The sequence below is a fragment of the Hippopotamus amphibius genome, chromosome 2 (assembly GCF_030028045.1).
Source record: "Hippopotamus amphibius kiboko isolate mHipAmp2 chromosome 2, mHipAmp2.hap2, whole genome shotgun sequence".
In the NCBI taxonomy this organism is placed as follows: Eukaryota; Metazoa; Chordata; class Mammalia; order Artiodactyla; family Hippopotamidae; genus Hippopotamus; species Hippopotamus amphibius.
In genome coordinates, this window is record NC_080187.1 from 115,926,722 (window position 1) to 115,941,924 (window position 15,203).

General features: G+C 52.8%; 1 protein-coding gene across 1 annotated transcript; it reads left to right on the forward strand.

The window, feature by feature from the left end:
- Positions 1-6,154: 6,154 nt before the first annotated feature.
- On the forward strand, positions 6,155-12,701 carry LOC130844437 (NUT family member 2G-like). The gene is made up of 7 exons (XM_057720684.1): positions 6,155-6,260; positions 7,335-8,049; positions 8,984-9,112; positions 10,137-10,276; positions 10,762-11,057; positions 11,365-11,481; positions 11,916-12,701. Exons 1-7 carry the CDS (start codon positions 6,155-6,157, stop codon positions 12,699-12,701), a joined length of 2,289 nt encoding a protein of 762 aa, XP_057576667.1.
- Positions 12,702-15,203: the final 2,502 nt, after the last annotated feature.

Sequence of the window (15,203 nt, forward strand, 5' to 3'; positions counted from 1 at the left end):
TGACCCAGTAATCCCACTCCTGGGCATATAGCCTGAGAAAATCATGTTCCAAAAATATACATGTACCACAATGTTCATTGCAGCATTATTTACAATAGCCAGGACATGGAAGCAACCTACATGTCCGTGGACAGATGAATGGATACAGAAGATGTGGCACATATATACAATGGAATATTACTCAGCCATAAAAAGGAATGAAATTGAGCTATTTGTAGTGAGGTGGCTTGGACCTAGAGTCTGTCATACAGAGTGAAGTAAAGCAGAAAGAAAAAATCAAATACCGTGTGCTAACACATGCATATGGAATCTAGAAAAACAGTACTGATGAACCTAGTGGCAGGGCAGGAACAGAGATGCAGACATAGAGAACGGGCTTGAGGACACTGGGGGAAGGCGGGAGGGGAAGCTGGGACATAGTGAGAGAGTAGCATTGATATATGCTCACTGCGGGGTGTGAAGTGGATGGCTGGTGGGAAGCTGCTGCAGGGCGTGGGGAGATCAGCTTGATGCTTCCTGAGGACCTGGAAGGGTGGGATGGGGCGGTTGGGAGTGGGGCTTGGGAGGGAGGAAATACAGGGATATGTGTGTACATATGGCTGCTTCACTTTGTTGTATAGCAGAAACTAGCACAGCACTGTGAAGCAATTATACTCCAATAAAGATTAAAAAAAAGGGGGGTAAATATGAAAAATAAAAAACCTCTACATAGGTCCACACAAAAACTTGTGTGAGTCTTTAAAGACAGCCCCAAACCAGAAACAATCCCAATGTCCATCAGCTGTGAACAGAGAGACAGAAATGTGGTGCCTCCACACACTGTAACACCACTCAGGAACAAAAAGGAACAAACTGCTGATACACGCTACAACATGGATGAACTTCAAAAACATTAAGCTCAGTGAAAGAAGGCAAACGCATAAAACCACATATTATTTTTTCCCACTGATATGAAATCCAGAAAAGGTCAACCTATAGTATAGGAACAGAAAGTAGATGACTGGTTACCTAGGGCTGCGGGGGCGGGGGACGGGGAGTGACTGTTAATTGGCACCAGGATCTTTCTGGGATGATGGAAATGTTCTAAAATTGGATTCTGGTGATGACTGTACAACTTGGCAAATTTACTAAAAACCAGAGAATCCTTAAAAAAAAAATTTACTAGTGAAACTATGACGCTGTTCATTAGCTCTTCCCTCATTTTCCAGTGACCTGAACCAGATGACGGTTTCCAATGGGAAGCGCTTCCCTCCAGCGCCTGCTCTCCTCAGAAGGCGCAGACCAGAGGCGCCTGTGTAACCTCACACACACCGTCCACCCCCCACTGCAGGCCCCGCCGTCCCCGCACCGGCCACGCAGCCTGCTCCCCAGCGGAGCCAATACTTCTGGTGTAAACCCCTCGGGGTCTCGGGCTCTATGGGGGCGTGAATCCCCAACGCGGGGAGTCTCCCTGCAAGGACAAGGGCACACATGACCCACAGGGTGAACAGCAGCGCGGAGCAGTCACACCTAGGGGTGAAGACTCCCAGTATCCCTTACCTCAGGGTTCATATTACTGAGGCTATAGGCTGCCATCAGAGGCCCCGCCCCCAGCCAGGAAGGCCGTTGCGGCCCGCCCCTAGCACTCGCGCGCATGCGCCCCTGTCTTCCCCAGCAGTGTGCTCCACAGACGCCCGTTGGAGGTTGGCTGTCCGCGTGCCCGAGAGCCCCGCCCCCAGTGGGCGTGCGCATGCGTGCAGGCGCGGGGCCACAAGGTCCCTGCAGGAGAGGAGAGAAAGGGAGGGCTGGGGGGCATCAGCGACCCTTTCTGGTGGTGTCTCCTCACCGGCAACCTTCGTGGCGGTCTCTTCTCAAAACCAGCTCTTGTGAGATGAGCACTCGTGATTTTTAAATTGCACATGTGAAATCCACACACTTACATACACAGAGTTTCAAGAGCTCAAGCACAATATCCTCAAATTGGGGCAAGTGCTTTCTAGCCCTGTGGACTGCAGTTCCCTGGTTCTTGTCTGTACCTTTCAAAACAGTAGGTCCTTTTTCCCAGCAAGCCTGCAGTTTCCCTTAAAGAACAACCTAGCAAAGAATTTCAGACCTGGGAAACACTCCGAGATACTGTCTCCTGACTCCATTCCAAGAGGTTTTCCAAAAGCGTTTACTCTACAAGAATATTTATTCTTAGTGTATTCAATACATGGAGGTTTTTCAATAAATGTTGATTCACAGGTGTTTCCTTGGTCAAGTTTTTGTTACAGCTTTGAGCGAGCTGTGACAATGAGTCAATATCAACACAGCAGGTAGTATGGGAAGAATTTTACTCTGCCTTTCTCCTTTTTGGTAATATATTGCAGAATTGCAGTTGGCAATAAAAATAATAAATAGTGGGATCAGCTTATTGACCTTTATAGTGCTTCCCAAAGAAACTTCAATCACCAGATCCTCTTTCTGGTCAGTTGCAAGGTTAGAGCATTTCTCACTCAACAGGATGTTTCTGAAGACCCCTCACATCTAACAGCACTAAGAGCCTCCAAGTGCACAGATTTGAAAACCCCACGAGACACGAACATGGTATCTCTTCGTTTCTCTATTGTTCCGTGATTGAGTGGAAGATGAACTGTCTTCTGAGGCTTGTGATCTGTGTCCAGAGATGTTTTTTTCTCAGTAGCCAATGCCTGCTCCCAACATCTCTGCAGGAATGGTCAGAGATCATGATCCAAAGGACTTTTAGATGCTCCCTTCCGTGACAGGTCTTTCCAAATTCCATTCGGGCTAATTTGATTATCTGTCTCTGGGGTGTAGGATTTTGAAGCAGTACAAAAATGATCACAGTATTGGGACTGGATAATTTTTCCACAATGTAATTTTTGTATCAGTGGCCCTGAGAAGACTCATTCAGATACTGTGTCAGAGTTATGAGTGAGAATCTTGTAAATAACTGGTTGAAAAGACGGGGAAGCAACAAGGAAGCCTGGCTTTCTTGAGTGCCTGGGTACAATATTTTGCCTCACCATCCCTCTAGAATGAAGTTATTGGTTGAAAATCATTTCAGTTTTCCTTCATGATAAAAGCTCAAGTACTCAGCGATATTTCCAAGTTGTTTATTTTTTTTTCAGTCCCCAACAGGAGTTTCTTTATATAAAGTTCACCAAGATATTGTTTGAAATACTCTCACCTCATCTTCTCATCTTCTTGTGAGGCAATTTTTCCTGACAAGGGGCAAGGAATGTCTTAAGCACCAACAGGAGTCTTTTTCACAGTGTAGAAAAGTCCTTCTAAACCTCTCTTTCCTTCCCCAACACCCTACAATCAGTAAGAATTCTGCTGCTACAGCTGTGAGGGAATCTTGTCTCCCAAAAGATTGGGTTTCAATCTTCTGAGGTTTTCACTCTTCATCTTCCTTGACAAGTTTCTTAACAATCCTCTCTTCTCACAACAGAAGACATGAATACTCTTTCATATCATCTTGATAGTGATAAACTGACATTGATTCTCAGTATGAAAATAAGAATCAAACATGTTTTTAAAAAAGCATTGCTACCATGATTCCCATGCATATGAGACCGTATGCACTGATGAGCCTAGATTCTAAAGAGTCAGGGTAAGTAATGGAGGCAGGAAATGCACAAGCTTATAAGCTGGGCTTGCAGGATAGGATTTAGATGGAAGTGGGTTTGTATGAATGGGGATTGAACATTGGTGGATAAAGTCTTGGCATTGTCTCAAGGTGCACATCCATTTCATGGGTAGTGGATTTTTAACACCTAGAAAAACCAGCGCTCTACGATGTTTAGTCCCTTAACATAAAGAAAGAGAAGAAGATTTTCTGCCTTCTTGTTCCTTACTTCTGTCCCTCCCCCTCCTAAGCCTAGACATTCAATGCTATATGATGGCTCTTCCAAATCCATTTCATTCAAAGAGCCTGCAGATTTTGTGTGTATTTGCAACTGGGTTTCGTGTTGAAGCCAAGATGCACACTTCAGTCTCTTTACTCCGAGTTCACTTTCTCACAAGGATGAGTAACTAATAATAGCTTAATATATGATACATTTTTGGTAGTGTTGCCAGATAAAATACAGCTTTCCAGTTAAATGCAAATTTCAGAAAAACAGGGAAAGAATTTGCAAGTAAAACTATGTCCAAAATATTGCATAAGACACACTTATATTAAAAACTAATTCATTGTTTTTGCGAAATACAAAAATCAAATTCAGTTAGGCATTTGTTATTTTTATTTGCTAGATCTGGCCACCCTATTCTTTCAGGTACTTTGAAATTTAAGCGAGTGTAGAAATTCTTGTTCTAGGGATCTGGTGCAAAAATAGAAGAGTCATGATACCAACACAAAGACAATCATCGGAAATATCCTCAGATATGTTGGAACACATATGAATTTTCAACCAGAAAACACCTGCAGACATTTTCAAAAATGAAAATAGATTGCATTCACTTTTAGTTGCACAATGTATCTCTGGAAAGATTTTAATGAAACATAATAATGGTTTCCTCTGGGAAAGAGGATTGGGTTGACAGGGGAAAGAGGTGGGAGGAGGAGGCGTGAGTGCAAATTCCATTCTGCACAATTTGAACTTGAACCATGCAAAGGTACTATTTGTTAAACTATTATATTAAAATTTTAAAAAGGTACAAAATATTTAACAACAATGTAATACTATGAGAAACACATTTAGTGAATTCTGCTCTTAGACATGTGGGCTGCATGATGATTTTTTGATGGAGGGGGGCTTTCCCGCACAAAGGAGCATTAGTAAGGCTGCTCTTGGTGGATGTTGGTTGGAGCACAAGGACCACTTCCTTGGGAATGATGTACATACAGCAATCAACCATGCTGCATCTGTTGAGACAATCCTAATTTCAAACACTTGGTTCCACGCGGCCGTAAATACCCAAGTGTTTATCAGACTAAAAGTTCTGAATTTTGTTCCGAAAGTCTAGTCTCTGTTGAAGTAAGTCAACAGCCAGGTAGGAAGCAGAGTGGGTTGAGGGACACAAAAGTAGGTTGATGGAGAAAGAAGCGAAATAAAGAGAACATCAAATCCAACCTTGCTGCTATGACTCTAAAAAGCAATTTATAAATCGCCCACAGAGGCACATACAAATTGCATTGCCACCGTGTAATGTGGAAGGAACTTCAGTTCTTGCCTACCTGCCAGAGCCCTCATGGAATGTCTCCCCATCCCACCCAGGCCCACCTGCCCTCTGCCCCTCCCCCGCTGCAGAATGTTTCCGTCCCACATTCTATAGTTTAGATTCAAACTTCTCCCTCCTTTACTTGGATGTTGAGCATCTGCTGGAGCAGGTCACTCTCTGGATCCTGGTTTTGACTTTTCTCATCGCGGCTGAGGCAGCGATCGTCCGTGCCCAAGCCTGAGGGATGGTTTTAGAAGGAGGTAAGCCTGTAGGCTGGGGGTGTGTTCTCAGAGACCCTGCCATCCATCAAATCCTTGGGGTTCACAGGTGACAGTTGACATGTGGGCACATAGCTGGACTGGAGTAGAGGAAGGAGAGAGCTCTGGGCCCTCTCTCCTGGGGAGACTGGGGAGCCTGAAGCACTCTGAGACTGTACGGGGCAGGAGGAGGTCATTGGAGGTGGCTGAAGGGGAACTGGCCTGAGTATGGAGAAAGGATGGCAGTAGGGAGGTTGATTCTTTCTAGAAGGGAGACAAGCCTCTTTGAAACGTGTGTGTAGGGATGTGGGTGATGTCCTGGTCATGACACAGGGAGGGTCACGAGGAAAGCCTAGCCCTGTGTTGGGTTCCTCAGGCAGCTGAAGCTTGCCCCACCATATCTTTCTAAGGGATGTGAACTGGAGCTAATGTGTCTAATGGGGCCAGGGGGACAGATGGTCTTAGTCAGAAAACTATTCAGTGGGGCTGTGTGTGGCCACACCTGCAGTGAAGTGTCCTCTCCCAGAGCTAGGCAGGAAGTTCCTCTAACTGCCGCAGCCCAGACCTCCTCCACTCCTTCCAGCCCAGAGCTCACTTCTCCGTTCAGCTAACTGTTGCCTTGGATCCAACAGGGGATGGGCAACCATGTAGCTTCAGCCAAGAGAGTGCTGGGGGTCCCAGGTTGTTGGGAATGGCTCTTCCTTTTGTGGAAATGCAGTTCTTCAGACCTATGTCATCTTGTCCAGTATCTCATGGCGGACCCTCAGGCCTGCCTTGAGAGGAAGAGTTTGTTCATATTTGGTGTCACTCCTTCATGGACAGGGAACCGATGTGGAGTGCAGCTGGTTGGGGTGGAATGTGTGTGAAGGCTGATTCCCTTTACAAAGGGGGAAGCAGTGTCACCCAGAGGCAGGAAGACATCTTCTGTGTTATTAGACGTCCTATGACACCTGTTCTGATTAACCAGGTGCACCGTGCTGTGTACCTTGTTCTCCTGGACAGGTGCTTCAGACAACTTGATCACAATGGCACCTGGCTCATGCCCGCTTCTCAATTCGTCTCACTTTCCGTTAGAGGGAGCTGGAAGGGGAAAGACCACAGGCAGTCTTACTCCCACAACCAATGTAACATGATAATTCCCTGGCCCCTGTTTGATCCTCTGCAACCATCACTGGCTGTGAAATGACAGAATCTAAGGGACACACACCTAATTCTCAGATCCCCCCTCCTCAGAACAGACCCCTGAGTGATGACAGTGACTCTGGGCACTGGGGAGGGGGTGGCAGGACCTGGCTCACGTTAAGGGTCTGCTGTGGGTGGTTCTGAGATGCAGCTGCATGCTGGGCCGGGGTGTAATAGGTTTGTATCAGGATTCCACTGGAGAGAGATTTTTCCAGCATCTTTGTTTTGTTTTGTGAGGCTAGGAAAGAAACAGAAGATTTATACTGAGCATCAGGAAATGGAAGACTGAGGAGGAGGTGGGGCCCTAAGATTTTAAATAGTGCCTGTCCACAAAGGGCATCTGGGTGCCGAGAACTTACCTTGGAGAAGCTCCCAAACTGCTGGTGCACCTGCTGAGGGGCCTTTCTCACAGAGCAGATGTCCACCCAGTTCCAGGTCTTGGGAGACAGCCTCTGAGGCTTAGGTGCCAGGGGCGCCTTAGGGAGGCTCTCCGAGTCAGTGCTTGCTGAGACTGTTTATTCTTGGCAGACAAGGGTCAGGGAACCAGGTGGATAGAGCGAGGTCACCAGTGGAATACTTCTCAACTGGAGGTCAGAGCAGGAAAATCACTCCAAGACATTTGCACACTGCACAGTCTCCCCTGTCCAAAGGCCCCTCCCCTGTGGAGATTTACACACTGGTTCCCCAGAGAGCCTCAGTCCCCGGTGCCCATTCTCCTCCGGCACTCACCCCTTTCCTTTGCCTCAACAGCATCTGCAGTGCTGGGAACGGATGTGACCATGAACCCTGGTGCCTCCTTGTCTCCTTTCACGGCAGTGCCCTTTGCTCCACCTGTTCCTGGCCCCCAACACTGGCCACCCCGGGAGCAGCACCCGCCGCCCCCCATGACCCCATCTTTCCCTCCTGGCAGCACCCTGCTGCTGCCAGCTTTCCCCACAACACCTTTGCTGGCTCATGGTGGCCATGGCCCCAGTGCCCCTGGGGCTTGCAACGTCATTTTCCAAGTCAGCTCAGAAGGGAGGCCAGTAGAGCCCCCCCAGACTCAGACCTTTGTCCTTACTCAGGCCCCCTTCAACTGGCGCATCCCAGGGGCCCTCAGTGGGAGTGCTGTTTGTCCTGCATCCATATTCCTAGCAAGTCCTGCGATGGAGACCATTGTGACTGCTCCAGATGTTGGAGTGACTCAGGCTGGCATGGGAGGCTGGACCCCCAGCTTTCTTCCTCGAGCACCACCACCAGCTGCCCAGCTGGTGCCCATCATCCCCCCAGCGAACTCTGGGCCACGGCCACATGGCACTTCCAGGGAGGGCAACTTGGCCACCAACCAGTCCAAGGCCGCGCAGGATGACTCCTGTAACCCCAAGAGCGTGTGCGAGAACTTCCGACGTTGGCAGAGCTTCAAGCCCCTGGCCCGGAGGCACCTTCCGCAGAGTCCTGATGCAGAAGCTCTTTCCTGCTTTCTCATGTGAGTGAACTCGCAGGGGGTCATGAGCTTATCGGAGATTTTAGATAAAGAGGAACTGTGGGTGGACTCACAGGTTAGGATTCTAGGGATATGGCAGGAAGGTCTGAGGGCGATGTCCATGCTCTGAGAAGGCACACAGTCAGTCATACACGTCACTCTGCCCGTTCATGACATCCCTTCAGGGCCTTATGTCAACTGACCCCACCACCTTGTGAGCCCCATCAACTCGATGTCTTAGGATTCTCACGGTCATATTGACTGGAGACGTGCAGTCAGAGGGCTGTGGTGTAAGGTGAGGAGCCATGGGGTGGATGCCCCGCTCTCCTGTGGTGCTGTCTCCCCTCATTCAGGACTGGAGTGTGCATGGCCAGGGCTGTGACTTCAGAGGAGGGTAGGGGTGCGGGGCCCAGGAGAGAGTTTCATGCACACCTGGCTCTCATTGTTCGGGAGAATCCCAATAGGAACAGGGCCATGGTAGAGCTCTCCTAAGGGCGAAGGCGCTCTCCTATGAGAGCTGTGAGCCTGGCAGGCTTTTCAATCCTAAACCGCAGGTCCCTCGTGAAAAGGGGACAGTTACACGTACCTCAGAGGAGTGTGCAGGAGACTCCTTGGGCTAATCTATGATGTGTTAGCAGATTGCCTGGCACCTGCCATGCCTCATTACTGAGAGTGATTTTGATTATGAAAAGGCAATCTTGAGGAGGAAGAGCGCTCCCCAAGCACAAGGTCCCAGCTCTAGCCTGGGAGTGGGTGGTCATCCTCCAGGGAGTGTGAGGCGGTGACAGTGGTAGCCGGGCAGCCTTGTCTTGCTCTCCCAGACACCTGCCTCTCCCCGTCCTTACGTTCGTTGAGTGACATGTGGTCTGCATGGCTGGGTGGGGTCGGGCAGGTGGGGGCTGGGCTGGTCACGGAGACGGACCCCGACGGCTTACAGCCCAGTGCTGCGATCCCTGGCCCACCTGAAGCCCACCATGGCACTGGAGGAGAGAGAGCAGCTGGCCGTGCAGGAGTGGCAGCGCACCAGCAACTTTGACCGCATGATCTACTACGAGATGGCGGAAAAGTGAGTCAGCGTCCTGGGCTCAAGGGCTGCAGGGTGGGTGAGAGCGGTGGCTGAGGGCCAGACCCAGGGCAGGGTCTGGCTGTAGGGGTGCCCACCAGAGAGGACAAAGGAGGAGGACTGTCACCCAGCACAGGGTCCCTGCATCCCAGGGGCCCTTTTGCCCTCCAGGAGCCCCTCCTTCACCTGCAGAGCCTGAGTCTTCTGTCCTTCCTCCACCGGGGCTCTGCCCTCCCCTGATGCTCACCCACCCTTGTGTTGACATGGAGGTCTCAGGATGGGGTGGGGTAAAGCTGTGAGTCTGGTAGGGGTCCAGCTCCAGCCATAGGGCCCTGCAGGGGAATGCGCTCCACCCACCAGCCTGCTGCCTCCGTAGTGATGGGTGGCTGGCGGCCACTGACATAGAATTTGGGACCCCCGCTCCTCATGAAGAGTGGCCTGCCTGGGTACCCTGGCATCCCTGAAGAGGCCGGGGAAGACAGCCTGTTGTCAGCCCTTCCAGGGTTTTCTCCACGGCAATCCCCTTGGTTCAAAAAACAAAATCAAACAAGCGCCTCTCAGAGGAAAGGAAAGCTCCCCTCTATGCTCAGCGTCCACGTCCTCCAGCCTCTCCTGAGCCCTGTCTGCAGGTTTATGTCCCAGGACTCTCAGTCCCAGCCCAGGATCCTGGATTCGGGCAAGGACCCCTGTGGGGAACACATGTCTGATCCAGCCTCTGGCTGTTCGTGTGGTTCTAGATAAGGACGGGGGCATGAGGAGGGTGTCCCGTGGGTCTGCTGTGGGTCCCGTTGACCTGGCCCAGTTCAGTGATGTGGGTCTATGCTGTTCAATGCCCTCCAGTGCTGGTGAGGCAGGAAGTGTCCCAGATCTTGGATTGGTTCCACAGCTCTCTGCTGTGGACAGCATCTCAGGGCCTTGACAGCCCCAAGGCACATCCTCTCCCGATCCCTCGTTCTCTGCCACCTTTGTTGGGCTCCAGAGCCCAGGCCTTTAGCTCAGGGTGGCCTATGCCTCTGTCACCCCCTAGGTTCATGGAATTTGAGGCAGAGGAGGAGATGCAGATTCAGACGTTGCAATGGCTACAGGGGGTACAGGGCCTGCCTCCCCCAGCCCCACTGAAGCTGGATCCTCGGGGGCCCCCAGTCCCGAACGTGGGCCTTCAGCCAGGCACCCACATTCCCACTGGCGTTGACGGCAAAGGTAACAAGGGCCTCGGGATGGCCACTGTCCCCACATGGGTCCTTTTCCTTCAAGAGAGCATTGGTCTTTCAACCAGAACAGCTACCAAAGGCGGGGCAGGGGGGAGGGGCGGGTCTCAGCAGCCCTTGGTCACAATGGGGTTCTGACTCGGTCCGTTTTGAAACTCCTCTCCCAGCTCCCTATCAAAGGACCCCACACAAAGTCTGCCTAAAGTGTGGGCTTGATGGGGAGACCCCAGGAAAATCAGAGGTCCCACACTCCTTCACATGGGGCTCTCTTAGATGCCCCCCTTACCTGCCCCTCCCACTGTGCATACGGCCTCAGGCGGTCCTGACCCCGCCCCCACTCACGTCAATGTCACCCCAACACTGCAGTCACCACCGTGTGCTCGGTGGTCAGGAGGTGGACTGGGAGCCCCTCACCTTATTTCCCTCCTTCCTGCTCTGCCTCAGCCTGCGCTCCCAGGAAGGCCAGCCGCAGGGCCCAGCCTACCCGCCCGAAGCCACACAGATCCCAGCGGCCCCTGGGGCCCAAGGCACCCAAGGAGATTCCCCCTGGGGCTGTGAGAGAGTATGTGGACATCATGGAGGTACTGGTGGGGCCTGTCCACTCAGCCACGGGCGAGTCAGATGCAGAATGTGGAGAGGACGGAAGTGAGCTGAAGCAGGAGGAGGACAGGACCTACCCGGACCCAGATCTCCTGAGCTACATTGACCAGCTGTGTTCCCAGGAAGACTTCATCACCAAGGTGGGCTGGCCTGGAGCCTGGGGTCTGCTAGATTCCAGGGCGTGGAACTCTCAGCACCCAAGATCTGGGTTCCTCCCAGGCCAATGGGACTTAAGCTCAGCTCCTTGTTCTTGAGCTGTAGTGGGGGGGGGGGGGCTTTGTGTGTAGGGAGGGGTGTGTGTGTGTGTGTATGTGTGTGTGTCAGATAACCATCCCCGCCTCGTGGAGGGGAGGAGGTGCGGGTCTCGGCTTTTCACTTTCCCTCCAGGCCTTGGCTCACAGGCCACTCCTGGCCAAGGATGCTCACAGCCTCTTCCTTCTGTCCCAGGTGGAGGTGGTCATTCACCCGCGATTCCTGGAGGAATTGCTTTCCCCAGAAGCACAGCTGGATCTCTTGGCCCTAGCTGAGGAGCTGGAGCAGGAGGAAGGACTCACCCTTGAAGAGGTGAGCCAGGGGAGGGAGAGGGACACTCAGGGACCCCAGGGAGCCAGGGGAGCCAGGGACCCCAGGTAGAAAAGGGGTGACGAGGGACACCCAGGTAAGACAGGGGAGGGAGGGACTCTGGTGAGCAGGGGAGAGATAGGACCCCAGGACAGGAGGCCCACGTGGCTGTGTCCATCCCTCCCTTGCCTGGGGGGCCTGGGGTGGGTGCAGTGCAGGGCAACAGGAAGGAGGGATGGGGAGCCGCGAGGGGACGTAGGACACACAGCTGGGAATCAGGTGCAGGAGGACGGCAGGAACACACAGTGTCTGCGTGTGGACTCAAGTCCCGGGGTCACCCATCTCCTCCTACCCCTGAGGGCCATTGTCCCACTGCCCAGTGCTTCTCCTCTCACACGTGTGTGTGGAGCAGTCACTGTCCTCCTCCCTCCTACCAGCTGGTGCAGAAACGACTCCTGGCCTTGAAGGAGGACAAGGGTGCGCGAGCACCCCCCAGTCACAGCGCACCCCGAATGGACTCAAGTCATTCTGAGTCCCGCGCCGGGCAAGGTGCCCAGAGGCACGACCGAGGCCCCCAGCTCGGGGTCTGCGATGACGCCTGCCCACCAGAGATGGGTTTCAAGGCCCTTCATAGGCTCAGCCAGACAGACACTGGCCTGTCCAGGCCCAAAGGCTTTGTTCCCTCTCCCAGACATCAGGAGTTGCCTCCATTCCGGGCTGCACGGCCGTCCCCTCCCCAGGGTCAAAGGCGCCCTGGCCCTCGACTGGGCCCCAGGGATACCTCCGTTCTCAGAGGAGCCTCTCCTGTTGAGGAGGCCCGAGGGCCCAGGGACGGGTCCAGTGAGGACGAGGGGGACCTCCCCAGCCTGGCCTTCCTCTTGGCCTCTGAGCACAACCTCCTGCCCCGGGGCCTGTGCCTGAGTCCTGCCCCTGCCTCGGGGCTGGTCGGCCCTGGAGGTTGGGGGACCCAGAGAGCTCCACAGGGCCCCTCCCCTCAGGGAACAGGCCTCAGCCCAGCTCCGCCAGCCGCCGCCAAGTCTAGGACGCGGGCTCCGTGTGGAGGCCCAGCTGCTGGTGAGAAGCTGCCTGTCCCCGGGGCTGACCTAGGGGTCTCTGGGAGGCCAGCCTTGGCTCTGGGGCTGGATCGCCCCACACAGCCGAGAAAGAGAAGGTGTGACCCCTTTGCCTCAGGGGGCAGGAGGAAGCGGCACTGCAGCCAGTAGGGAACCGTGGGCCAGCTCTCCAGTGCCAGCCCCTTGGGGCGGCCTGCAGGGGACCCTAGGGGCTCCCTGTGGTCTCATGCCAGTGCTGATCCTGGCTGATGTGGGGAAAGGGAGGGAGGGCAGGACCACCAGGGTGGGGAGAGGGGGAAGTGGGGTTATGGAGGGTGAGGAAGGTGGGGGGGGTGCGGTCTGGGTGGGTGTGGGTGGGAGCAGGACCTTTGCAGTGAGGTATGTAATTTGTGAATAAAGATAGTTTTGTTGGGAGATGCTCTCAGGCCACCGTCATCTTGTTTGTGTTTGAGCTGGTCCACAGAGAGGGATCCTGGGAGGAAGGAAGGATGAGGGAGGTCACAGGAGCTGTGGATCTACAGGGGGCCAAGTCTTCCTTCCACATAGACCAGGACCCCTCAGGCTGCTCCTGGGAGCACCCAGCTCTCACTCTCCCCAAAGACCCCTTGTCATCCCCCTCGCTCAAGTCTGCCTGGCTAGGTGCCTTCTGGGGCAACTGTACCACCTTCTGCATCCCTGAACCATCTAGGGAAGGGGAGCTGCTTTTGTGCGTCTCAGTCCTCTGGACACTAACCCATTTCTGGGATGGAGCCCAGAGACAGCCCTTGTCTCTAGGGAGCTTCTCTCTGCTTCCCGGAAGCGGCCAGAGGACGCTGGGATGATCCTCTGCTCATCCAGGGTTTCCTGTGTGGGTGGTCTGACCAGAGAGGGAACGTCTCGGCCCCAGGGACAGGACCGTCTGCCTCTCTGCCTCCTTGTCGGGGGAGCATCCTCTCATCTCAGTGGGAGTATTGCCATGTGGAGAGTGGTGGCGGCAGCTACCTCTTAATCCCAGTGAGAACGGAACAAGGGGAATGGTGAGAGGAAATTCCTGGGGCGCCCATTAAAGGTATGTATAAGGGAAAGGACAGGTGGGCCCTTTCGTGGAACGTGTGGGATTTCTGTGCAGGAGCATCTTGTTTAACTGAGGGAGGAGGACCCATCTTGCTGTGGCTGTGGGGCCTGGCCCTAGAGACCTATGGGTCTGCAAAGACATCCCGCAACTACTGTCCCTTCCTTTGCCACCCATGGCTGGACATGTGTGTGTACTGGTGTCAACACTGATTTGTAGTCACATATAAAACACTTCCTCCTCACAAACTATGACCACGCGTCACAAGAACAGCTCACCCAGCAGGGCAGCAGGGTAGAGATGTCTGTGGCCCAGATCTGGGTGGGAGCTGGGATCCGTGCTGAGGAGTGTGGAGACCTCCGTCACCCTCCTGTGGGTGCTGGCAGGGGACCTCACCTCGTCAGAGCAGGGTAAAGGACCCGCTGAACAGGGAGCAGACCCTTGCTGTGTCCCAGAACTCCCCCGGCCCCTCCCAGTCTGCTTAGCCCCCATCATGCGCCGTGCTGGCCCGCCTCTGAAGCCCCTTCCTCCTAACCACTTAAACGTTCTGATCTTTTGTGGACCCACCCTGGGCCTCACCCCTCTTCCCTCCTGGCCAAAGCCTCTTCTCCAGGTTCTGAGTTCTGATTCCTTCCCCAGAACCCAGGCAGGGTTGGGACAGCAGAGACTCCTTCATTCTCCCTCCTCCCCCCCAGACCTTGACAATCGCCTTTCTGTGTTTCTATGGTTTTGACTACTGTATATACTTCATATGAGTGGCTATGATATATCCTTTTATGACTGGCTTATTTCACTTAGCATATTGTCTTAGAGATTTATCCATGTGGTAGCATGTCTTGTGGTTCCCGTCCTTTTTTGTTGTTGTTGTTTTTTGGTTTTTGTTGTTGTTGTTTTAATAAATTTATTTATTTATTTATTGGCTGTGCTGGGTCTTCGTCGCTGCACACGGGCTTTCTCTAGTTGCTGAGAGCGGGGGCTACTCTTCATTGTGGTGCGCAGGCTCCTCATTGTAGTGGCTTCTCTTGTTGTGGAGCACGGGCCCTAGGTGCATGGGCTTCAATAGTTGTGGCACATGGGCTCAGTAGTTGTGGCTCACGGGCTCCAGAGCACAGGCTCGATAGTTGTGGCACACGGGCTTAGTTGCTCCATGACATGTGGAATCTTCCCAGGGCAGGGCTCGAACCCGTGTCCCCTGCATCGGCAGGTGGATTCTTTACCACTGCGCCATCTAGGAAGTCCGGTTCCCTTCCTTTTTAAGGAAGGAAATAATATTTCATTGTGTGTATAGACCACAGTATCCATTCATCTGCGTTGGACATTTGGGTTTTTTCACCTCTTGGATTTTTGGATAATGCTGCAATGAATATGAGTGTGCAACTATCTCTTCGAGATCCTGCTTTGAATTCTTTGGGTTACGTGTCCAGAAGTGGGGCTGCAGGATTACATGGTAGTTACATGTTTAACTTTTGCAGGAAACCTCATCTTGTTTTTTCTAAGGGTTGTACCATTTTACACTCTCACCAACAATGAGAAAGATAGCCATCATCAAGAACTTGGTGTATATCCATCTTCTAAAAATATTTATGCTTTTAGCACACCTA